General features: G+C 38.9%; 1 protein-coding gene across 3 annotated transcripts in view; it reads right to left on the bottom strand.

Annotated features, from left to right (window-relative positions):
* The window catches only part of LOC131149469 (magnesium-chelatase subunit ChlD, chloroplastic), a 60648-nt gene that overhangs the window by 28373 nt on the left and 5273 nt on the right, over positions 1-27002 (bottom strand). For all 3 annotated transcript variants that reach the window (XM_058099922.1, XM_058099924.1, XM_058099923.1), the window contains exons 2-5: positions 20351-20529; positions 11453-11537; positions 11058-11374; positions 10784-10907 (exon numbers count right to left, since the gene is read on the bottom strand). In XM_058099922.1, coding sequence (XP_057955905.1) covers positions 10784-10907; positions 11058-11374; positions 11453-11537; positions 20351-20529 — 705 coding nt within the window. The remainder of the gene's footprint in view (positions 1-10783; positions 10908-11057; positions 11375-11452; positions 11538-20350; positions 20530-27002) is intronic.

The raw sequence follows: 27002 nt of genomic DNA, 5'->3' as shown, positions 1-27002 counted from the left end.
GACAGACCCTAAACTACCATGATATTGTGCCCAAGTAACTTGAGTACTAAGTCGTTGTTCTTCACGAAGTAACTCACCAAAACAAACATCAAATAAAGGAACCGGAGAGCGATTCAGCAAAGACGAGCGAATAGATTCATACTCGGGGCAGAGTTTCATAAGAAACTGATCACGACGACTAGTCTCGTGAAGACGTTGAATAATGAGAAAAGAGGCAACAGGAACATCCGCAGTAACCAGATCAGAATATTCGTTCCAATGAGTCAGAAACCCCGAATAATAGTCTTGGATGGAACGATTGTCATGTTGAAACATGGCAATCTGTCACGGTCCGCCTTTTTCACACCGTTGTGAAGGGCCGTGCGGCGCTAGCTAAAGCACTCTTGCTTAACTAGCCAGCCTTTTGTTTACCAACATTCATCCACGGAACACTTTCATTAACATTCAATCAGATAGCAGCGGAAATTATAATCAATTCATGAAAGCCGTGGCAACCAAGCAGTAAATATTGAAGCAAACGTAATTCATTAACAAATCCTCCGTTGACATGTTGTACTTAGCGAGGGAGGCAAGTAGGCTAAGCACGTTGACAATTGCTAGTGAGTTTTACAATGATTGATGAACACTCACCCTCCCCTAAAGAGCTTTCTAGGCCATTCTCACTCTAGCACTAGGAAACATCAAAGTGACCGAGGAGTCATACTGCCTTATTTGGCTTACAATGAAAGAAATACTAGAAAATAACCCTACACTAGTATTTACATGATGGAAACCCATCCCAAACACACGAGATAAGCGGTCATAGGCAAGCATAATGCCCTGAACAAGCTTAGCCCGTGACATTCTCCCCCACTTATGCGGTCGACGTCCTCGTAGACTTTTGGCGGTAGGTACACTTCAAAGTTGTCCACGAACAGTTGAATATCTTCCGCAAAATCCAGCTGATTTCTTTGTCATCAAGGCATTTCCACTCCACTAGGAACTTCTGCCGCTTCTTCCTTGAGGATATGAACATTCTGTCTGCAAGGATCTCTTCAACATCATGTCTGTCAGGTGGCACTGTCTTCAACTCTACGCTGTTTGACTGACTCCTGCTCAGGTTGTTGGTGTTGGCGTTGAATGGCTTGAGGAAGTTGACATGAAACTGCGGTCTTCTCTCCTGTTCTGCCCATTTCTTCATCTGCTTAGAAGCTTTCTCCAGATAGGCTTGGGCAAAGTCTGCATTCTGTCTCCCTTCACTGGTGAAGATGTACGCCTTAGGACTCTTTCGTCTGTACGGCTCGCCCACTGTGTGAGGTAACAGCGGCAGCTGGTCTGTAACAAGCTCAATAGGGCTCTTGTTGATAGTTGAGCGCCTTTGGGCGTTGCCACAGAATGGAGCCACATCAAGTAGTTGCACGCCATTCTTCTGGTTGTCGTTGACAAAATGGCACAAGTACTCATCTAGCAGCTCTCTGAATCTCTTCATCTGTTCGTCTGTCTGTCGATGATAACTCGAAGAGATGTCAAGGTGTGACCTGAATATCCTGAAAAACTCTGTTAAGAAGTTGTCAGCGAACATTAAATCTTGGTCACAAATAATAACTTGGGGAAAACCCCAATGTTTCACAACAGTCACAAGGAACAATTGTGTCGTCCCCTCTGCCGAACAGTACTTTGGTGCGGCCATGAAAGTACCATACTTCTTCCGCTCCCCCTTGTCTTGTTGGCAAGTGAGACAAGTTTTGGTATAATCAACCACATCATCCCGCGTGTGCGGCCAATAATACCTCCCCAGTAGTCCTGTCATTGGAGTCATTCTCCGCGAATACCCCTTAACGAACTTCCTGCAGTAACTAGTAAGGCCAAGAAAGGAACTCAACTCCTTCACTGTTGTGGGGATCTTCCGTTCTTGAATCCTCCTTACCTTCTCCATACCCCTCCGGATACGACCTTGTTCAACGACTTGACCAAGGAATTTGTTGCTCCGCCGAGCGAAAGAGAAATTCTCCTTCTTCATATTCAAACTGTTTCCCTTCAGCCTGTCGAACACCTTCCGTAGATGCTCTTCACGTTTCCTCTGAAACGACACCGATACTCCCAACGGTGTTTTGGAAGGGCGAACACATCCCGCTTCCACTTCATCAAGCTGTTTCCCCAACTCTACTATCTCTCTAGGCGCAATCCAACATGGCCTTTTAGCAGGTGGTTTCACTCCTGATAACAACTTGATCTCTTGCTCCACAGTCCGTCGTGAAAGCAAATTTTGAGGCAGCTTATCCGGCAACACCTCCTTATCCTCATCCAACACCGCTTGGATGGTTGTAGGCTCCAGCTCTTGGCCTACTTCTTTGTCTACCACCACCGTGGCTAGACGTGTCTGCTCACCCTGACCCAATCCTTCATTGAGTTGTATAGCTGAAAGGGACTTCCCTTCGTCTCCTTTTGTTGCAACGACTTGCACCATGCACGAGTGATCTCCCATCAGACACAGGGAACCAGCCGAAGGCATCAGCACTGCCCTCGTCCCCATTAGGAACTCCATTCCTAGAATGACTGGATAGTCATCCAATGGCACCGCTGTGAAATTCGCGTGACCTTCCCACTGTCCAAGCTTTATCACCACTTGCTTGGCTACTCCCAGAGTAGGCTGGGCTACAGAGTTAACTGCTTTCACGCGTCCTGTATCCTTCTCTAAGGATAAGTTGAGTCTTCCTGCTTCCAACTGCGAAACAAAATTATGAGTAGCTCCCGTATCCACCATAGCGCGAGTACTCTTCCCATTTATCCTCAAGTCCACAAACATTAACCCTTTTGCTCGTGTAACTTTCGGTATTTTGGCCTGCTTTTCCAATGCGTTCACTAACCGCACTGAACCCACCCTCGGGGCTTCATCCTCTTCCCCATCGTCTTCCACTGCCTGTTCTACAATGGAAGCTTGTAAGGCATTAAGTGATGCTTTGTGAGGGCACTCAAAAACTCTATGAGGGCCTCGACACAAGAAACACTCAATTTTACTCTTCCCCTTTCCATTGGGTGTGTTGAACCCTCGAGACGACGAAGCTTCCTGTGAGGTTGATGAACTAGGGTCGGCTCCCCCACTCTTGGGTTTGCCATTCTTGAAAGACTTTCCACCGTTTCCCTCTCCGCCAAACCGTTTGGACGAAGTGGTCTCATCACCAGCGTAGTCTGTCAAGCGTTCTGCAGCCGCTTGTGCAGTTGACAAGTCTTGAACCCTTTGTCTATGAAGTTCAGTTCTTGCCCACGGTTTCATCCCCTCTAGAAAATAGAACAACTTGTCCTTCTCCGACATATCCCGAATATCCAACATTAAAGCAGAAAATTGTTTCACATAGTCACTGATTGAACCCGTATGCTTGAGATCTCTCAGTTTTCTCCTTGCATTATACTCAACATTTTCAGGAAAAAATTGGGCCTTGAGCTCTCTCCTCAAGTCTGCCCAACTATCAATCACACAGCTTCCATTTTCAATTTCTCTGTACTTGGTACGCCACCACAGTTTGGCATCACCAACCAAGTACATGGTTGCAGTATCCACCTTTGCCTGTTCTGAGGCCATCCTCACAACGCGAAAGTACTGCTCCACATCAAACAAGAAGTTCTCTAACTCCTTGGCATCTCGGGCACCCCCATACGTCCTGGGTTCTGGCACCTTGGTCTTGCTAACTCCCGGAGTGTTGGAGTTCCCCATAGCAAGAACCATCACATTTACCTTTGCATCCAGATCTGCCATCCGGGCTTGCAAAGTTTCCACAGTGTGGCGAAAGTCCTCTGACATGTCGCCTATCAAACCTGCTTGATGTTTTTGTGATCCCCTCACTTCATCAACAAGTTCTCTCATCTGGGCCACCTCCGCGGCCATAGTGTTGGTTGACTCTTCAACCTGTGCTTCCAGCACGCTGATCCTCTCAGCATTGTTTGGTGCCATGGTCACTTACCAAAGCTTTCCAAACTCAACAACGAAGGCAATCGAATTCACGTAGCAACTCAACCTTGGGCTTTCACCAAGTGTCACCGACTTGGGCTCTGATACCAAATGTCACGGTCCGCCTTTTTCACACCGTTGTGAAGGGCCGTGCGGCGCTAGCTAAAGCACTCTTGCTTAACTAGCCAGCCTTTTGTTTACCAACATTCATCCACGGAACACTTTCATTAACATTCAATCAGATAGCAGCGGAAATTATAATCAATTCATGAAAGCCGTGGCAACCAAGCAGTAAATATTGAAGCAAACGTAATTCATTAACAAATCCTCCGTTGACATGTTGTACTTAGCGAGGGAGGCAAGTAGGCTAAGCACGTTGACAATTGCTAGTGAGTTTTACAATGATTGATGAACACTCACCCTCCCCTAAAGAGCTTTCTAGGCCATTCTCACTCTAGCACTAGGAAACATCAAAGTGACCGAGGAGTCATACTGCCTTATTTGGCTTACAATGAAAGAAATACTAGAAAATAACCCTACACTAGTATTTACATGATGGAAACCCATCCCAAACACACGAGATAAGCGGTCATAGGCAAGCATAATGCCCTGAACAAGCTTAGCCCGTGACACAATCGCATGCTCAAACAAAAAATGACGGGCACCATTATCTTGATGATATACTATTTTTAAATAAGTCCACATGGATTGAGCGGTGCGATAAGGTCGCAACTTGGGTACAATATGAGGCTCAACTGAGCCAAGAAGTCAAGACATAATCCGAGCATCAAGCACAACCCATGAAGGACAAGCCACTGAATCCTTGGCACCAAGCACAGCCTATGAAGGAGAAGCCGCTAACACCTTGAATTTATTAGGATTGGGTGTACAATCCGTGCCATCAATATGACCCCAAAGATCTTTTTCCTTCAGGAAAAGTTCAAATTGAAACACCCATGTAGAATAATTGTTGCCCGTAAACTTGGCACGCACAGGTGCGGAGTCCATGCTAAATGAAGGAGAGAATTGAGAAGCCCAAAAAAACAGACTGTGCCGAAAGAAAAAGACCACCAGAAAATCTAGAAGCCCAAAAAATAAATCAACGCAGGTACAAAGAAAACCAAGAACAATCTGCCTGCACTAAAAAATAAATCTTGAACGAAAAAACCTACTGTGCCGAGAATCACAAGGACAGAGAAGCACCAGAAACAGCAGCAGAGAGAACCAAGACCAACCTTCCTGAACTAAAAAATAAATCTTGAACCAAGAAACCTGCTGTGCCGAGAATCACAAGGGCAGAAACCTGCTGTGCTGAGACAGAGAAGCACCGGAAACAGCAATGGAAATCTGTTGCCTGTTGTGCTAAGAATCACAAGGACAGAAACCTACTGTGTCGAGACAGAGAAGCACCAGAAACAGCAATAGAAAGCTGTTGCCTGCACTAAAATAAATGGCAAACCAGAAAACCTGTTGTGCCAACAGCCACAGAAATACCGAAAGAACAGAGAACATAAAAATTCTAGAAGAGAAAAAAAAAAAAAAACAAAAACCACAGCAGCCACAGAAACAAGAGACACCTCCAAAACCAAAAAAATTCGAAGGGAAAAAAAACTTAGCAGTCGGCTGGCTCTGATACCACATCAAAGTATTGTGTGAATGGTCGAATGGTTTGGCCTTGAGTTCTGTATATTATATATAGACTTTACAAGAATGCTATACATGGAAAGTAAATAAGTTCTAGCATGATTCTAGCCCTATACATGTATAATCTGTCAAACCCTATACATGTAAACTAAATATATGCTGACTGTACAAAATAATGAATTGAGAAATAAGGAAATAATTGTGGGCTGAAGTAAGGAAAGAGATCTTTTGCTTTGATATTTGCTTTTCCATTGACATTAGTAATCTTGCCAACAGACATAAGATTGAAAGGAAATTTGGGAATATACAAACCGAAGGACGAGAAATAATAGAAGTGGGATTTACAGTCCCAATTCCCTTGACAGCAATGGTGGATCCATCAGCAAAAGTAACACAAGGTAAATTTACAGGATATTGAAGAGTGGAGAAAAAGCTAGATATACCGTGATATAATCAGTGGCAGCAGAGTCTATGACCCAAGGACTAGGACGAGAAGTACAAGATGGCAAGCATATTGTGGGATTACTTGTTTGGGCAAGAGATGCAATGGGAAGAGAAGCTTGTTGTGATGCTTGATACTGCTGGAATTTGGAATACTCTTCCTCTGACATGCATATAGCACGTTGCCCCCCACTCAGCCTTAAAGGTGTGGAGTCCGTGGTGGCTGCATCGTCTGCCCCCAAAGGTGTGAAGTCGGTGGTGGCTGCATTGGAAACACGTAAAGGTCTACTTTGGAGATCTCAACACTACTCAATAGTATGGTTACTGCATCCACAATGAGTCCACTTGCAAGCCTCTACCTCGTCCTTCTCTACCACCACGACCACTCGAACCACCTCGATAACTTTTGCAGTTGTTTGGTAGAGAACTAGAATCGCCCTATGTAGCAAAGGCTGTATTCTCAGAGCCAAATGCAAGAGCAGGAGAATGCGTACTAAAGGGAGCACGAAGAGCATAAGAATAAACATCAGCAATGATGGTAGCTCGACACTACTAAGTATCTGGGACCAGACTGCTTCAAACTTGGGTCTCAAGCCTGCTAAAATTAGAAGGGCTGTCATCTGCTTCCTTTGCTTCTGCATCGCATGAACATCAGCAGTTATAGGTTGCAAGACATTAAGCTCCTCATGAATACGCTTCATCTCTCCAAAATAATCTACAATACTCCTATCTCCTTGTTGTAACTGAAAGTACTCCTGTGATAATCATACATACGTGTAATGTTACTAAAGTGTAGAAGCTTGACATAGTCCCAAATCTCATCGCATGTATCTAGACGCATACACATCCGTGCAATATGTGGCTCCATGGAAATCCGTAAGAGGGAAACAATCAAGGCATCTTCTTGAATCCAAACTTCTTTTCTCTTCTCATCAAAAGGATCAGATTGGAGCAAATGGTCAGCTTTTTCTAATCCTGCTAATTAAACCTGAACAACTTTAGACAATTGAACATAATTCTTTCTGTCCAACTTTGAGTGGTTATTTGTGGCAATGATATGGGAAACAGATTTTTGGGATTCGTGGACTCCATCGCAACACTCACAAACTTGCAGCCACACCAATCTCAAACAGGAAGAACAGTAAAAACTAATCGGGACAATCACAAACTATGTGAAGCACCAACACAACCACGAACAAGGTGAACAACTCACCTTCTAATATAGCACTACCACAGCCTCACAACTTGACGTAAGAACACCACCACTGCTCCAAGAAACTCACAAAGAATCCTTTACAAACAATGAGCAGAAATTAACATATTATCACGAGTGCATGGTAAAAAAAGGTTGGATTAATTGAGCAACAAAATTGCCCAACAGTTTGATAATATTGTCTAAAAAGGAATCAGAACATGGCCGAGGAAAAGAAAAAAAAGGTGGCTGGAAACTCTCTCGCGCGCCGGCATGTGGGGTTGGCACTGCCGGCACTTGACTCTGGCAATAGGGTTTTGTGGGGTTAGGCTTTAGAGGGTTATGTGTTTGGGTATATGGTTGGTTTTGTGAAATAATGAAGGGTGGAGGTGGATTTGAAAAGGACAGCAACAGGAATGTGTTTTCCAGCGACGGCCGAGTATAATAGGGTTTAGGTTGGATCACGCTCTGATACCATGTTGATATTTTGATCAAAATGAATGACCAAACTTGAAGATAGGTCTCTCCTTATATTTCTAATACAAATTAAATACATTCTAATGACAATAATACCCTTACTAACTCTCACTAATTAACATACTAACACAATAATAATACTAAACGACATAAATAACCTCTAACAACATGTTCCCAGATTGTTGCAAATATATTTAACTTAAGCAGCTCCAAAAGGCTTCGTGAATAAATCAGCTAGTTGGTCCCCTTATTCAACATAGATAATGCTGACAAGTGTTTTTCGATACCCAAGTTCCTCCAACATATTCCTCAACCAGATTAACTCAATAGTATAAGGCATGGCTAGATATTCAGATTTTTCAACTGTTCTTCTCCAGAACAGTGGCAGATAAAAAGGTTAGAATTCAATTAAGATCCCTAAATGCTGATGGGGCTAAAATTACCTCTCCTGATGAAATCTATTTATCATTGAGTATTTCTCTAATCTTTTGGGCGCTCAAGATCACGAGTTACTGGAATTTAATCCTGTTTTGTTAAGGAAACTTATAAACTTTGCTTGGTCAGAAAGTGAAAAGAATATTCTTAGTAAACAAGTAGGCAGCAATGAAGTAGAAAGGCCATGTTTTCTTTTGCTGACTATAAATCCCAGGAATTGATGGTTACAATGCAATTTTTTTAAAAGAAATGCTAGCAGATAGTAGGTTGTGATGTAACAGAAGCTACTCTTTCTTTCTTCAAGGATGCTAGACTTCTTAAACAAGAAAATACAACTCTTACAACCTTGGTACCTAAGATAAAGAATCCTGCACATCCAAAGGACTTTCGACCTATTGCATGCTGTAATCTGGTATATAAATGCATAACTAAAATCATGACGAATAGACTGCAGCAGTGTATTGGCTCCTTTGTTATTCCAAACCAAACTGTTTTTATGGCAGGAGCATACATGATAACATCCTCTCAGCCCAACAGCTGTTACAAGGATATCATACTAATGCTAAATCTCCCAGGATTGCTCTTAAGGTGGATCTGATGAAAGCTTTTGATACTGTTCGCTGGGATTTCCTCATTTAGGTTTTAAGATGCATCGAGACTCCTTCAATTTTCATTGAATGGATAAAGGAGTGTATTACATCGCCTTCATATTCCATTTAAATCAATGGTGCTGCTAAAGGTTTTTTTAAGGGAAAGAGGGAACTAGACAAGTCCAATTTCTCCCTATATTTTTGTCATGTTGATGGAATTATTAACCAGAATACTACAGTATGCTGCAATTCATGACAAGTGGAAATTTCATCCAAAGTGCAGGAAGATCAATTTACTTCATCTCTGTTTTGTAGATGACTTATCAATATTAGCTCATGGAGACTTTAAATCAGCCCAGAGTATTAAACACGCCTTGTACATATTCTCTAAGTTGTCAGGTTTAAAGGGTAACCAAGCTGAATCTGAGATGTTCTGCTCTAGGCTGGTCATGATATGGTTCAAGAAATTTCTATTGTGCTTCAACTCAAAAGAGGGAAACTTCCAGTCAAATATTTGGGTTTACATTTGATGACAAAGAGAATCAGTGGAGCTGGTTGTGAACTTTTAGTAGAAAAAATCTCTGGTAGAACTCATACTTGGACACAAGTATCCATCCTAGTCTGGTAGATTGCAGTTAATAAAATCAATTCTTCCAGAGTATTTTTGGTTATTGGTCTTCAGCATTATTTCCTCCTCAATCTGTTATTCCTGAATTGGGGAGCAAATTCAAGACATTTCTATGGAGGGCAAATAAATGGAACACTAAAAGTTGCAAGTTTAAATGGAAGGATTTATCCACGCCTTTAAATGAGGGTGATTTGGGTATAAGATTACTCAAACAAGGAATACAGCAACTGCAATAAACTCTTATGGCATATATGTGCCTCAAAGTCTTTCTTATGGGTGATTTAGATTCACACTTATAAATTGGAATGGAATAGTATATGGACAGCTAAAATATCTCTTGGATGTTCCTGGACATGGAGAAACATTTTTAAATCTAGAGAATACGCTTATCCAAATATAAAGTTCATGACAGGAAAGGGGCAGTCAATCCATATATTTTATGACAACTGGCATAACTTTAGCCCTCTTGTACAACACTTTGGTTTACACTTTCCAGTAGAGATGGGCATTTCATCCAATGGCATGCTTCATCAATTATCTTGGCATCCTTTGAGAAGAGTTACTGTAAATAAAGCTTCATTTTACTCTTCTTTAGAAACTATTCAAATCAAGGAGATGTATGATAAAATTAGATGGCAGCTTACAGCAACTGAACTTTTTACTTTTCATCTTGCTTGGGACAGTATAAGAGAGAGAAATACTACAGTTACCTGGGCTAAAGTACTCTGGATTAAACACAATATGCAAGACATGCATTTGTGGCTTGGCTTGCATTAAGGAACAGGTTAAATACAATGGATAGAATTGCTAAATGGAAAAATAATATTGATCCCATTTGTAAGATTTGTGGGAATCGTTATGAAACTAGAAGGCATCTATTTTTTGAATGTTCAGATCCCTATTAAGCCTATCAGAATGCTAATACAATAATGAGCTTTCAAGGTGTATTGTCAAATTGGGATGACAAGCTTAACAGGCTTTCTACTATGGGTGTTAAAGGAATGGAAATACAGAAACTTTATGGGTTGCAACTATATACCACTTGTGGATTGCTAGGAACAAACTTGTTTTTGAAGGAATGGTTGCTAATCCAGATTCAATTGCAATTCTTGGGGTTAATGACGTCAAAGCAAACATTAGTCATGAAGAAGTCCCCTGCTGATGACTGCCGCAAGTTGTAATTTCAGTATGCTTGAAAATGTTCTGTTTCTTGTGTTTAGTAGCTGTGTTACTCTAGTTTTTGCTGTTTGGTTGTTTTTCAGCTGTATTGTTTTAGTTCTATAGCTGCTGTTTGAAGCTTGTATTGTAGTGACTGATGTATTGGCTTTATTGCCTTACCAGCTTGGTTTTATATCTGGAGCTTATTTCACACTAAAAAAAAAAAAAATCTGTGCAAGTAATAATTCAAGAGCAGCTTGTAGATAATCAAACTCGAGCTATTTCAGAGTTACCTGAGTCTTTGCGTAATCTGTTTCTTCCTCAACCATTTTGAAAACTTCATTACTATGTTCCTGAAACTGCGTTGCAACTCCAACAGCTGCAACACGATCTTCAAAACTCATTGGAAGATCTGCGCTGCAGAAGTTTGTCATCAGCAGAAAGAAAAATAGAAGTCAAATATTGTAAATCATTTCCCAGTGCCAGAAATTAGGACTATTGAATATAAATATACAAAAATGCTTCCATTTGAGTGTTCAACCAAAGTGCTGGATACAAGGTCTTCACCTCAAATTGATTGCAACACGATCTAGTAAGTGCTCACGTACAGCACCCTCTTCCGGGTTATAAGTAGCAATTAACAGTGGCTTGCATGGGTGCCTAAAACTGATTCCCTCTCTTTCCACAGTATTAACCCCCTCAGTCAGCACATTAAGAAGCAAATTGCTAATACCCTCATCTAAAAGATTAATGTCATCAGTATACAGAATCCCTCTATGAGCTTCAGCAAGAAGGCCTGGTTGAAATACTGTTGTTCCAGTTTTTACTGACTCTTCAACATCAACTGATCCAATGAGTCTATCTTCAGTGACTCCAAGAGGAATCTACAGAATTCATGAAAATAGCACAATTTATGAAAGAAAATAATTTCAACATGGAAGGCCTTTTTTGTAAAAAAATACCTGGACAAAAGGAGATCTGACAATCTGTGTCTTAACATTTCCAGCAGAATCATGCTCAACCCTTTCACGTAGTCCATCTTCCCACCTTGAAATATTTATTAAAAAATTGTTACAATTTTGAAAGAAATGGATATCACTGTTGCATGCATAGAATAAAACAAAAATAATATATCAAGTCAAAATTTTGTTATACATCATCCTTCTAAAAGGGAAACATTGACTCTTATCGAAAGTACACTGTCAATTTTTTGAACAAACTTTGTCTCTTTCCATATCATAGTTTGGGTTAGAAAAAAGCCGAATAAACAGAGGGTTTCTCTTTGGGGCAACTCATAAGAGAAAAAATTCCAGTTAGTTCATATTTACCAGAGAGAGAGAGACCTTAGTACAAGGGGATTTTGGGAATTTAGAAGGGCTTTAGTGAGTACAAGGCCATGGACATTTGCTATCAAAAAAGGTGGCCTCTGGAAGAGGGTCATTTGAGTTTGTTAGAACTTGATATACATTTTTGCTCCACAACCTAACATCTTAAGCTTTTAGGTAAAATGGTAATATAACATAGTATTAGAGCTATAGTTGCCACCAAATGGTCCTTGGTTCTAGTCTTGTTGCCGTATTTATTTTGTGGTGGTTAACACTCCCCTTGTCCTCAATTACAGAAGACAGATGCCCCTAATAAGGTCGCCGTTTTTAACCTGGGAAGCACCTCACAATAAGTTCTTGACCCTGGACAACTTGCAGAGAAGGGGGTACTCCATTGCCAACAGATGCAACTTTTCATGGCTGAGGCAGAATCAGTAGACCATATCCTTCTCCATCGCCCCTGGACTAGAAATCTTTGGAATGTGGCTTTGACTCTTATTGGACAACGGTGGGTTACTGCTAGATCTGTTGGAGAGGAGCTCTGGGCCTGGAGAGGGATTTGGGCAACAAAGGAAAAGATAAAGACTTTGTCTCTCATTCTTCTCGCAATTTTCTGGTGTGTTTGGAAAGAGAGGAACACAAGGGTTTTAAAAAATTCAAATTCCATGCTTCAGTTCAGCAAAGAGCAGTGGTTTACTGCAGTTACTAGTTGCATTGTAGCAAATGAGTTTAATGTAATTTTTCATTTTTGAGACACCCTTCAGGGTGGTTGATTTCTTGTACTTAGGTTTGGCATCCCTTGAGATGCCCTTTTAATATATACTTTCTTTACTGAAAAAAATTATAATTATCTTATTTCCTGTAATGGGTATTATTTATCATTTGTTTTTATCTTTCATATGCAATCAAGCTGCAGGAGTGCAAAGTTTGACACATATTGTTGGCCCACAATATAACAAGTTAAGCTTTTAGGTAAAGTGGTAATCAAACAGAGTTGTCAAAGTGGGCGCTGATGACGTGGAAGGACTGCGTGAAGTGGGTTTGGAGCATAAACTTTTATTTGAGGTTGGAAGCAGAAACAATATCAACTATTGGGGTTTCATTTTTAAGGTTGGGAGAAGAAAGAATCTATACCCTTGGCAAATGTTTGGTGTAAAAAGGGTTACGTTAAAGGAGATATTTCCCACTTTGTTCTGCTTGGTTCTAGATCTAAATGCCTCAGGTACAGATTACATGGAAATATGGAATGGTGAGTGAGGATTCTCCAAGGGTGCTTTTCTTCGCAAGGAAGAATACTCACGATCTGGTTTTGATGCAGGGTAACTTAAGAAAAAGAGGTTATAGGATGGCAAGTAGGTGTTAATATGTGCATTGTGAAAGCTGAATTCAAGTTCCATCGCAAGTCACGACCAGCAACGATGTGGATCCAAGAACTTCGGTCACTCGGGCAATGAAAAAATATCAATAATAATATTTAGTGTGTGTTTATATATATTTATTAAAATGCATTAAGTGGTCCACTAGACTTGAGCTACACAATGGCAGTAGCCTGCTCCCCATCCCAAATTCCTCCCAACCTTTTCAAGGTTTGAACTTCTCCAACATTAATGTATCCCCATGGTCAAACTGTTAAGTTGTATTTTGACAATGTGTTTGCTTTATAGGACTAGGTTTCACAGGACCGGATTGGAGTGAGTAGAAATGGATTAAACTGGCTATGACGTTATTCTGTCCTCCTTGGCCTGCCATTTAGAAAGAAGATGAGTGGGTTCTTTTTCTACTCTGGTATTTATATGAATGAAATATAAACACATTGGCCTTGGTCATTCCTAGCCGATTGCAGGGTTGGTTTGGGTGGAAATCCCCACCTAGCTCATGTCCATGCAATAAGGATTGCTCAACCCCCCCACCCCCGGACACCCTCAAGCCTGTCCAACCCCTCATTTGGCTGTACCAAACATGGTCTATGAGAGCTGAACCAAACCTGTTCTGCTTTAGCCTATGAAACAAATGTGGACTTAAAATAAATGCTTACCCACATCACTCTCAAATATAAGTAATAGAAAAAATTGTAGGAAATTATTGAGAATTTTAATAATATAACAACAACTAGCATACATTCATGCATGCACCATTAGTGGGGGCAAAGTCACTTGTTAAACATCCATGTAGGATACGCATCAAACCTGTTTTTTAAGATTTAGTGGGCAATTGGACTCTATGAGTGAATGTCACTCCAGCACAGACTGGAAAGGGAGGTATGGTCTAGGCATTTTTCTTTGGAGTTCAATGAGTTATGCAATCATGCCAGAGAGTAATTAGTTGGTTTAGGGCTGCTGGGTTGCAAGGCTGAAACAGGTTAATTCAGTGGTCATTATTATTTTTTTAATGTTTTTGGCATGAAAGGAACAGGAGGGTCTTTGATGGCATGTGGTCTTCTTTGGCACTTTGAAATGATTAACTTTGAGGAGGCTTAGTTGTTATTGGTTAAAGGCTTTTAGTTTGTTTTTTGTGTGCAAGGATGAAGCATATCCATTGCGACATACCTCACCCATTCCCTTTATATGCATGCTGCAACAATATAAAACGCCCAATCAAAAATATTTTTAAGAAATCCATAGCCTAACCTAGATGAAGCAAAATAATATACAAAACTATGAGCTAGAGATTTAGAACTTCAAATTATGGGAAGGCCCACCAATAATAAGTTTTATGCCAGCCCCATCAAGCAACTTGACAGTTTCAACTATACAAGAGTAACAAGAAATTAGTTTAAGCGACGTGAAATTTTGAAATGTAAACAACCCATGCAAGGTGTCAACGGAACAGCAAACAGCAAAGCAAAAGATTTCTTTCCTTAGTTCAGCCCACATTTATTTCCTTATATTTCAATTCATTATTTTGTACAGCTAGCATATATTTATTTTACATGTATAGGGCTTGACAGATTATAGTTTACTTGTATAGGGCTAGAATCATGCTAGACCTTATTTGCTTTCCATGTATAGCATTTTGTAAAGTCTATATATAATATACAGAACTCAAGGCCAATTCATTCGGCCATTCACAAAATATTTGACATGGTATCAGAGCCAGCCAACTGCTAATTTTTTTTTCCCCTTTGTTTTTTGTCTTCTCGGTTTTGTGGCTGTTGGGGTTTTGTTTTCTCTTCTGAATTTTTTTCCCAGTTCTTTCAGTACTTCTGTGGCTGCGTGGCCGTTGGCACAGCAGGTTTCTGGGTTGCCATTTATGCCTCCAGTTTATGTCCTTGTGATTCTCGGCAAGTAGGCAACAGTTTTCTGTTGCTGTTTGTGACTTTTGGCAAGCAGGCACAGCAGGTTTCTGGTTTGCTACTTATTTCTCCAGTTTCTGTTGCTGTTTGAGACTTTCGGCAAGTAGGCAACAGCTTTCTGTTGCTGTTTCTGGCACTTATCTTCTCGGCACAGCAGGTTTTTGGTTCAAGATTAAATTTTTAGTGCAGTTTTTTGGTTCAAGATTTAATTTTTTAGTGCAGGGAGGTTGTTCTTGGTTTTTCTTTGTACCTGCGTTGTTTATTTTGGGCTTCTAGATTTTCTGGTGGTCTGTTCTTTCGGCACAGTCTGTTTTTTTAGGGCTCCTCGATTTTCTCCATTATTTAGCATGGACTCCGCACCTGTGTGTGCCAAGTTTATAAGCAACAATTATTCTACGTGGGCTTTTCAGTTTGAACTTTTCTTGAAGGGAAAAGATCTTTGGGGTCATATTGATGGCACGGATTGTGCACACAATCTTGATAAATCCAAGAAGTCCGCAGCTTATCTTTCATGGGCTGTGCTTGATGCTCAGATTATGTCTTGGCTTCTTTGCTCAGTTGAGCCACATATTGTCCCCAACTTGCGACCTTATTGCACCGCTCAATCCATGTGGACTAATTTAAAAATAGTATATCATCAAGATAACGGTGCCCGTTGTTTTCAGTTAGAGCACGCGATTGTCATGTTTCAACATGACAATCGTTCCATCCAAGACTATTATTCGGGGTTTCTGACTCTTTGGAATGAATATTCTGATCAAGTTACTGCGGATGTTCTAGTGGCTTCTCTTCCCATAATTCAACGTCTTCACGAGACTAGTTGTTGTGATCAGTTTCTTATGAAACTCCGCCCCGAGTATGAATCTGTTCGTTAATCTCTACTAAATCGCTCTTTTATTCCTTCTCAGGATGTTTGTTTTGGTGAGTTACTTCATGAAGAACAACGACTTAGTACTCAAGTTACTCTGGCACAATCTCATGGTAGTTATGAGTCTGTCCTCCCTGTAGCTTATGCTGCTCAACGACGAGGATTGCCTGTGCATTCTAGCACTTTGCCGCGTTTTTTTTGCAAAGAATTTGGACATATCGCTGCTAATTGTTCCAAGAAATTCTGCTCTTATTGCAAGAAGGGTCACATTATCAAAGAATGTCGTATCCACCCGTAGAATCGTTAGGCCCAGGTATTCCAGACTTCTGTTAGTGTACCCCCCCCCCCCACAGTGAAGTTTGCGGCTCTTGGCACTTCTTCAGGTTACTTCTCTATTCCTGCACCTCCTCCACCGAATTACTACACACCCAAAATGGTGCAATAGATGCTAATTTCGGCATTATCAGCAATGGGGCTCCAAGGTAACAATTCTACAAATCTCTGGTATGTGGACTCAGGTGCCTCTAATCACATGACGAATAATCCCACTACCTTGTGTCATGTTCGGCCCTACGCTGGTCAATCTTCTATTCAGACTGCCAAGGGCAGTTCTTTGCCAATAGTTGCTGTCGGAGATGCCTCTTCTAAGTTCACTAATGTGTTTCTTGCTCCTCAACTTTCCACGAATCTTATTTCTGTTGGTCAATTAGTTTATAACAATTGTGCTATTAATTTTTTTGGTAATGGTTGTGTTGTGCAAGACCAAGTAACGGGGGAGCCGATCGCAAAGGGACCTAAAGTGGGGCGCTTGTTTCGACTACTTTTGCCTGTTCCAACACATTCTCCAGTTTCTTCTAATAAGTCTTTTGCTTGTAATAATGATTAAGATCTTAGTATGGTGTGATATTGTCATTTAGGCCATCCCAATACTCAGATCTTATCTCATGTATTAGACTCTGGTTTACTTGGTAATAAAGAACGTTCTTCTTTATCTCTTGAGTGTGCCTCTTGCAAACTTGGTAAAAACAAAACTTTTCCCTTCCCCTTGCATGCTAGTAGAGCTTCTCAGTGTTTTGAGCTTATCCATAGTGATGTTTGGGGACCTTCCCCAGTTAGTTCACATGAAAAATTTAAATACTATGTGACTTTCATTGATGATCATAGCAGATTTACTTGGGTCTACTTTCTTCGCTCTAAATCTAAGGTTTTTGTACTTTCACTGAGTTTTTAGTGTATGTTGCCAATCAATTTTCTACTTCTATTAAGACATTACACACAGATTATGGTGGTGAATATGTGTCTACTGAGTTTTAGGCATTTTTGGCTTCTAAAGGCATTATTCATCAACGTTCATGTCCTGCTACTCCCGAACAGAATGGTGTAGCCGAACGGAAAAATCGTCATCTACTAGAAGTGGTCCATACTCTTTTGCTGGAATCCTCTATTCCATCCTTATTTTGGGTTAAGGCTCTAAAAACTGCTTCTTACTTGATTAATCGTTTACCTTCTCAAGTCCTACTCATGAAGTCTCCCTATTTCCGTTTATTTGCTAAGCAAGCTAGTTACGATAACCTACGTACCATTGGTTGTGTATGTTTTGTTCATTTACCTCCGCATGAGTGACATAAATTATCTGCTCAATCTATTCGATGTGCATTCTTGGGATACAGTGCGCATCAAAAGGGATTTGTTTGCTATGATCCTACATTACATCGTACATGCATTTCTAGGTTATTTTCTTTGAAAATCAACATTTCTTTCTTGTGTCCTCTGTACCCTCCTCTCCTACTATGATTCTCCCCTCCTTTGAGGAGCAGTTCTCAGATCCTCATTCATTCAGTTCTCGTTTTAAACCAAGTATTGTGTATACGCGGTGCCCCCACCCACAGTCTCTTCGGGTAGCTCATCCGATATCTAATACTACCACGCTCTAGATTCAATCAGTTGCAGCACCTCTAGAGCCTTTGGTACGTCGCTCTTCTCGAGTGTCTATACCCACGAACAAGTATGGGTTTCCCTCTTCAAGTTCTGGTAACTCTGTTTCAACTCTTACTGCTGCATTGTCCAATTTAGATATTCCCACTTCCTACTCACACGCTGTCAAGCATGATTGTTGGCAACAAGCTATGCAGGAAGAAATTGCTGCTCTAGAGGCCAATCACACCTGGGACATTGAGCCTTGTCCTCCCACCATTGTTCCTCTATGCTGTAAATGGGTTTACTCAGTCAAGGTCCGATCTGATGGAAGTCTGGATCATTACAAAGCTCGCCTTGTTACTCTTGGGAATAATCAAGAATATGGTGTCAATTATGAAGAGACCTTTGCTCCTGTGGCTAAGATGACTACTGTTCGTCAATTCTAGCTATTGCTGCTTCCAGTGAGTGACAACTACATCAGATGGATGCCAAGAATGCTTTTCTTCATGGGGATCTTAAAGAGTGTATTTATATGAAGCCATCCCCGGGCTTGTTTTCCTCTCCGACTTCACATGTGTATAAGCTTCGTCGTTCTCTTTATGGTCTCAAACAAGCTTCGAGTGCCTGGTTTGATAAATTTCGCCCCACTTTATTACAATTTTCATTCAAGCAGAGCAGGTATGACACTTCATTTTTTCTTCAGAAATCATACAAGGGTATTGTTGTTGTTTTGGTTTATGTTGATGATATTGTGATTACTAGTTCCGATTATGCTTTACTCACTCAACTCAAGACTCGTCTCTCAGAGTCCTTTCATATGAAAGATCTTGGGTCTCTCACATATTTTCTTGGTCTTGAGGTGAATCGTAGTCCCTATGGTATTTCACTCAATCAACATAAGTATGCTAGTAACTTGGTGGCCACAACTGACCTTCAAAAGGGTACTTCTGTTGATACTCCCATGGAATTAAATGTCAAGCTTTGCAAAGAGGAGGGTGATTTACTTGTTGATCCCAATTTATACCGGAAGTTGGTGGGTAGTCTTGTCTATCTTACCATTACTAGACCAAACATTTCTTTTGTTGTACGGCAAGTCGGCCAGTTTCTTCACACTCCTCGTCGTCTTCATTTGGGTGTTGTCTGTAGGATCATACGCTACATTTAGGACACTTCTGCCCATGGTTTATTCTTCCCTGCAGGCAATTCTACTTGCCTTGCTGCTTATAGCAATGCTAAATGGGCTGGTTGTGCGGATACACGTCGCTCCATCACTGGTTGGTGTGTGTTCTTAGGTGATGCATTGATCTCTTGGAAGAGTAAGAAGCAAGACAGAGTTTCTAAGTCATCGATGGAATTTGAATACCAGGCAATGTCCCTTGCTTGTTCTGAAATTATTTGGCTTTGAGCCTTGCTTGCTGAGCTAGATTTTTCTAAGACCAATCCTACACCTCTACATGCTGATAACACGAGTGCTATCCAGATCACGGCCAATCCTGTCTATCATGAGCGCATGAAGCATATTGAAGCTGATTGTCACTCTATCTGTGAAGCATTTGAAGCTCGTGTTATCACTCTTCCACACATTTCCACTAAATTACAAATTGTGGATATCTTCACCAAGGCTCTCACTCGTCATCGACATTGCTTCCTAAGTAGAAAATTGATGCTTGTTGATCAACCCGCATCAATTTGAGGGGGGCTGCCAACGGAACAGAAAACAGCAAAGCAAAAGATTTCTTTCCTTACTTCAGCCCAAATTTATTTCCTTCTATTTCAATTTATTATTTTGTACAGTTAACATATATTTAGTTTACATGTATAGGGCTTGACAAATTATAGTTTACTTGTATAAGGCTAGAATCATGCTAGGCCTTATTTACTTTCCATGTATAGCATTCTTGTAAAGTCTATATATAATATACAGAACGCAAGGCCAATTCATTCGGCCATTCACAAAATATATGACAAAAGGAACCAGATTACCACCATCCTAGTGAATTACATAGAAGAACCGAGGCCATAAAACGAACTTGTGCACTTTTTTTTTTAATTTTTTAATTTTATAGCTCAGTTTCACTTTATAACAGGTTCAAGCATTATGACAATAAATTTGAAGATAACATGCACGTACACACATATAAAAAGCAATCATGAAAATAGAGAAACATGAGATTTTGAGCAGACAATACTTTGCCACACAAGATGGTCAACAAAGTTCTCCCAATCATGGATTGTACAAAGAAGAGGTTTTTACAAAGAATGCTTTTTGAAGAAATTGTAGCATAATAGTGGCATCAGGCCCACAATTTCTAGATTTCCAATATGTGGGCATCTAATAAAGGAAATACACCAATGAAAGAATAGAAATGTAAACACTACCCAGATGTTTTGCATGAAAACATTATTTCTCTTTTCTCTTGAGATAACATTATTAGTGTGCAGCATTCAGTAACCTTACTCTTCTGGGCAGGCTGGATCAGCATTTGCTATTGAACTAACAACTACTTCAATTGGTGGCAAAATTGCATGCAATCCACGTGCCATTACTGTCTTCGCTGTTCCTCGCTTACCAGAGATAGCAATCCCTCCAATCTCACGGTCAATTGCCCCAAGCAAAAGAGCAGTTTTAATAGCATCCTGTTAAAAAATAATTATAAATAAAATAAAAAAATAAAAAGATTAAATAATAAAACCAACCCCATCTGTTAACATAGACATCTCCAGTAATGAACATTCAAGCATGTACAAACATTTGGAAAGATTCTTGAAGTTGAACCTCATTTCTATATTTCCAAATACACAAATAAAAAATAAGGAAGCAATGCATTCATAACAGTTTTTAAATAATCTGATGGCAAAAATACATTTCTGGATTAAGCTGATTTTTCCCAAAGCAAATCCTTAAATAAATCTTGAAGTTTTAAAAAAATTCCCTAATGTCTTCAAAATATTTCTGATAGAAAGTCTAAAATCTTCAGAGAGCTAATTTCTGAAAAATAAAGAAAATATAATAGAAGGGCGTCCTAATCCGAGTTGAATGGAGAAAAGGATTCCCGAAGTGAAACCTAAATAATTGGGACAAAGGCTTTAATGTTGTCATTGCTGTTGCTATTCATCTGTTTCCCTTTGATTCTCCAAAATTTAGATCAAGATGCATGGTTTGCAGTTTTCAGATTAATTCATGGTGAAAATGGTAATGTGGTCTGTAAGTGCACTTTAATATTATATAATTTATAAATATGGTGGATGTATCTTGGGAAGGGATATGTACCTTGAAGGTATATACATCTATAATTAATTGAATCATTGATGACATAAATTCATAATATTAATAAATTGGGTGTACTTTTAACTTACATTTGTATCTATTATTTTAAATACATCCTACATTTATTAAGATCATGCATAATGGAAGGTCATGTGAGCCTATAGACCCTCAAGCATTGGCACTTCACACCATTCTCATTCCAACTCAATCATGCATAATCTAAATCAGTTTGACAACCAAAAAAGCTGTTTCTTTCTGGAGCTTTGAACTCTTTCACTTGAACTGAATCGGAAAGAGTCATATAATTCAAATCAAGCTTCTATATCCAGGGGAGACAAGTCAAAAAGAGTTTTGTTGCGCTAGTTCACGAGCTAAGCCAAAACCACAAGGGGCTTGAATCTTCTTAAAGAAAGCAAGATTTTTGTGCATCAAACTAATTGTGAATTGTGTTTGTTCTTTATTTGTGTTTTTGTTTATTTTTATATCTATACTAAATTTCCAACAATTTTAAGGAGATTCATAATATGGAGCCTATTATTGAAAAACTAAAAGAAAATGTTAGGGATCTCAATAAACCCTTTTTTGTTCAAAGGAACCCTCTTCAATAGATGGAAAGGCAAGGTACTTTTGTACCTTAGTCTTGTCAAGGTTGCATACGTGCTCCCTAAGAGGCATTTGAACAAGGTACTTTTGTACCTTAGTCTTATCAAGGTTGCTTATGTGCTCCCTGAGAGGCATTTGAACAAGGTCAACACCGACAATATGAATGAGGATGAATTGATCGAGCACCATGAGAGCTCGGGAAGATTGAACAATATGAAAAGGATGAGCGTAACAATCCATTACCTTTTAAATTATCTTGTTGATACTATACTAGTTTTTTGCAAAAAATAAAAAAAAAAATTGGGAGGCTTTGCAGAGATAGTATGCTACTGAGGAAACAGGCACTTTGAAATATGCTGCTAGCCGATTTTTCAGTTATCAAATAGTGGATGGACAGCCGGTTGTGGAGCAAGCTCAAGATTTCAAGTTACATTCGAAGGTATCAAAATTGGAAAAGATTTTGTTTGCCCCCATAATGGAGAGATTTCCAAAAGAGCATGTTCCACAAGCAAAAGGATATGTCCCTCGAAACCGTAATCACTCGTATCTGCATAAGCCATAAAGGTAGTGACAAGAGGACAAGATGCGCTTATGCAAGAAAGTTATAGGAACAACCAATATAAAAAATAATGGTAACCAAGTCACCAACTGCCCCCATTATAATCAAAAAAAGCAAAACAATCATGTTTGTTCTATTTGCGGAAAAAATGGACATATTGCTCAAATTTGTAAATGTAGAAAACATGGACCTAATCCTCAAGCCAATGTAGTTGAGGACACTTTTGTGGCAATAATTGCTAATATATACATGGTCCACAATATTGAACGTAGTGGGCAAACTTTGGAGCTAATAAACGTCCCTGCACAATAAATGTTGGTTCAAGTTGTACACTCTTTTTAAGGAGCCTAAAACTTTCATGCATGGTGTGATTCACAGACCACATAGGTACTTGGTAGCGGTGAGGTTGAATTGAAGTTTACTTCTAGAAGAATATGATTATTAAAGGATGTGTATTACACCCCTTCCAAGAAAGAATTTGGTGTCAAGTTTTCTTCTTAATAAGGCTGCATTTAAACAACATATGTAATTCGATAGTATTTAATCACTAAGAATGGAACCTTTTACTCTTTTAGGGCAACTTTAAGTTTGTTATGGGAATGTTTAAATTAAGTGTTGAAAATGGCAATAAAGCATCCTCAAGTTCTGTTTACATGCTTTCTTTTTAATTTTTTGGCATGCTCATTTATGTCATATTAATAGCAGATATGTACGCACAATGAATAATTTAGGATTAGTTTCAAATGCTAGAAAGGATTTTGAAAATTTTGAATCATGTAGTAAAGCTATAAAAAAAAAAGGGTCTCATGAAAGTGTTGCAAGAAACACCAAATTGCTAGAGTTAATTCTCACTGATTTGCGTGAATTAAAAGGAATTTTAACTCATGGATTAAATGGGTATTTTATCACGTTCATAGATGATTTTTCAAAATATATGCATGTTTATTTGTTGAAAAATAAAAGTGATGCTTTTGAGAAATTTAAAAGATTCCTCCTTGAGTTGAAAATCAATTCGGTAGGAAAATAAATAGAGAATTAGAAGTGATAGAGGCCATGAATTTGAATCTTTGCAGTTCAACGCATATGTTCAATCCTTGGGAATAATCCAAAATTTCTCCACCTTACTGACATGCTTCCAATGGCATAGCTAAGAGAAAAATAGAAATTTAATAGATTTAATTAATTCTATGCTAATAGAATCAGAGGCATCTCCTAACCTTTGAGGAGAAGAACTTTTTTAATTGCTTCTCATATATTAAGCCTAATTTAGGTTGTCTTAGAGTTCGGGATTTTTTACCTTTTGTAATTACTTGGTGTTAGAGCTTCTACTCATGTTTTTTTTGGATATGTCGTAAATAGTACAACAGTAAACCTATAGATTTTTTAGACATTAAAATGATGTTATTTTTTAATCAGGTGATGAAATTTTTCATGAAGAAAAATTTCCTTTTAAGACTAGGAATAGTAGGGGCAAAACTTTAGTGACAATGCTTTCATAGAACCTAGCTCATCTACTCCTAGTTTAAAGAATAAAAGAGATTTTGAGATTGAACTTGCAAAAGAGCAAGAGTTGAAAAGGATTTTGGTCTGGACTATTTTGTTTATATCTTAGAGTAGGCTCAAATTACTTTGCAAGATGCATTTGATGCCATTTTTTGGAAAGAGGCTGCAAACGATGAGATAGAATCTTTAACTTCCAATAGAACTTGGAAATTTGTTGATTTACCACCAAGTTGTAAAAACACAGGCTATAAATGGCTCTTTGAAAAGAAACTCAAACTCAATGCATCAGTAAACAAGTATTATGCACATCTTGTAGCCAAAGGTTTTAAACAAAAAAGAAGACCTTCATGTTTCCAATATTTTTTCTCTAGTTTCTAGAAATAAGGATTTAATGGCCTTGAATCTGTCAAAAAAAATGGTCCATGATCACATAAATTGGCAGAAAACGATTCATATAGCCGACCCCACCTAGTGGGACTTAAGGCTTGGTATCATTGTTGTTGTTGTTTCTAGAAGTATATCCATTATATTAATTGCATTGCTACAATTTATAATCCACAAAATCGTCAAATGGATGTAAAAATTATTTTTTTACATGAGGCCTAGATAGAGAAATTTATATGGACCAACCGAAAGCCTTTATAGAGCTTTGCCAAGAAAATAAATTGTGAAAATTAAATAAGTCATTTTATGGCTCAAAGCAAGCCCCAAACAATCATATGAAAAGATTGATTCGTGCATGATAGAAAAAATGGATATAAAACAATGAGTCTAGCAAGTGTATTTATTTTATATCTTGCAAAGGCTCACTTATTATTAGCCTCTATATGGATCACTTCCTAATTTTTTGTTCAAATTTGCAAGTCATAAATAAAATGAAAAATATGCTTAGAAGCATTTTGAGATGAGGGATTTTAATAAGACATTCTAAGATGAAAGATTTAAATAAGGATAATGTTATTTTAAGCATAAAAATTATGAGACTATGCGAGGGTATATTCCTTGATCAATTGCATTACATCTAGAAAACTTTAAGAAAATAAGGCTTTGATAATTGCAAACATGTCTCTTCTCCTTTTCATTCTAGTAATCACTATTTCCCATCGAGAGAGAAAATGAAGTGTTAAAGAAATACAATAGCATTATTGGTAGCGTACGGTATTCAACCAATTTAACTAGACCTGACATTGCATATAGGGGGTACTTAGTAGATTTTCTAACAAGTCAAATAGAGAACATTGGCATGCCTTGAGCATATAATGAAATATTTAACCTATTGTGCTTGAAGATTTTTGTGAACTCATGATTCCCTCTCTACCACTAGTTATAGTTTTAATTCAAGTAGTGGTGCTATTTGTTACAAATTTGGAAACAAAAACAAAAACAAAAATAAACAATACTTGCTAATCAACTTGGAAGTTGAGCTTATTACTTTAGCATCAACTAAAGAAGCTAGTTGGTTGAGAGATATGTTATATGAATTTTCTATTTTGGGAAAAGCCAATACCACCTATCCTAGATAATTGTGACAGCATTGCTAAAATTGGTAGAGTGAATAACAGTTATTATAATAGTAAATCTAGACCCATAAGAAGAAAATACAGTACGATAAGATCTTATTTAAGTAGTGGTATCACTAATGTGAATTATGTAAGATATTATGAGATCCACTAACTAAGGTCTTAGCAAAGGAATGGATTTAAAATACATTGAGGAAGTTGGGTTAATGCCCGTAAAATCATGAACCACATATGAGGATACCGAACCCAAGGATTGGACATCCTATAATTAGGTTCAATGGGAAGAAGGTGGTCATAATAAATGAGCTATTATTTTTTAACTCAGCCCTATGGTGTAAATGCTTTTGTCTTCTTGGTTTGAGTCTCAAAACTCTCAACAAAATAATTTATATCTCTTACGAGCGTAGTGTTAAAGTTACACAAGAACTTTTGTGAGCATGCGAGAGGGGTTGCTCTTTATAAAAATTGGGCTTGTTCTCTAATATGCTCTTGAAACTAGGATTAGCACAAGCCCGAAATGTGCTAACTATTAAAGCTCATGTCATAGTTCAAATCTAAGACCACTACTAACTCTAGAGTAAAGATTATTATTTTACTAAGCGGAGCCTAAATGTAGAGCACACCTTCGTTATTCATTATTATCCCTCTTTGATTGTTAAACTCTCTACATACACAATACATACATAATATTAAACTGAGTGGGGATTGTAACTGTTGTGAATGAACTCGGATTTTGCATAGCGGAAATTAAATGTAGCAATCAATGAAGAACAAATATGGAACACACACACACACACACACGGTATATATGAAAGCAAGAACAACAACGCAAAAAATTACGTAGTTCGGCAATGCCTACATCCACGGGAGCAATCAACAAAGTTTTACTATATAAGTGTCAAAGGACGTAATACAATACTTCTTACAATGATCCTCTACTCTCTGAATATACCTAGAATGGTATATTTATAAACACTTTGAAGGTTTCCCTCCAAACACCCAACCAACTTAACGTTCACATTCAAATTTTGAAAATCTACGTTGGGTTCCCGAGCCAAACCATCAACAAATTGGGCCAAACCGTCGACTGTTTCAGCGAAGTAGTCGACGGTTTCCCTGCTGCTCCTCAGCACATGTGATTTTCCACTACGTATTATTTCTTGTTTATGCAATCCATCAAGTATATGAGCCACAAAAATACAACAATCTCCACCTTGGCGAGTATACACTCCTTAGGAGAACCTGAAAACAAAGCTCGTTGCTCCACCTTGACCTTGGAACGTTAGGTTGGGTCCGTCTCCCTTCTAGCACTTGGAGACATGAAGTAAGTCCAAACAATGCTTGAACTTTTCAGTAGTAGCCAGTTTTGTCAAACTGTCCACTGCGTTTTCAGATGTGTGAACCTTATCCAGTACAAGTTCACCTGAAATAATCAATTTCCAGACCCTGTGGAACCTTACATCAATATGCTTGGTTCTAACATGGTACACTTAATTCTTCGCCAAGAAGATAATGTTTTGACTGTCACAATGTAGCACAACCCCACTTTGTTGTATACCCAGCTCTTTGACCAAATTGGTAAGCCATAAGGCTTCTTTTGCAACTTCGGCAACTGTCATGTATTTAGATTCAGTTGTAGACAATGCCACCAAGGATT

Source organism: Malania oleifera, chromosome 2 (assembly GCF_029873635.1).
Source record: "Malania oleifera isolate guangnan ecotype guangnan chromosome 2, ASM2987363v1, whole genome shotgun sequence".
Taxonomy (NCBI): Eukaryota; Viridiplantae; Streptophyta; class Magnoliopsida; order Santalales; family Ximeniaceae; genus Malania; species Malania oleifera.
This window is presented reverse-complemented; position numbering and strand designations above follow the sequence as displayed.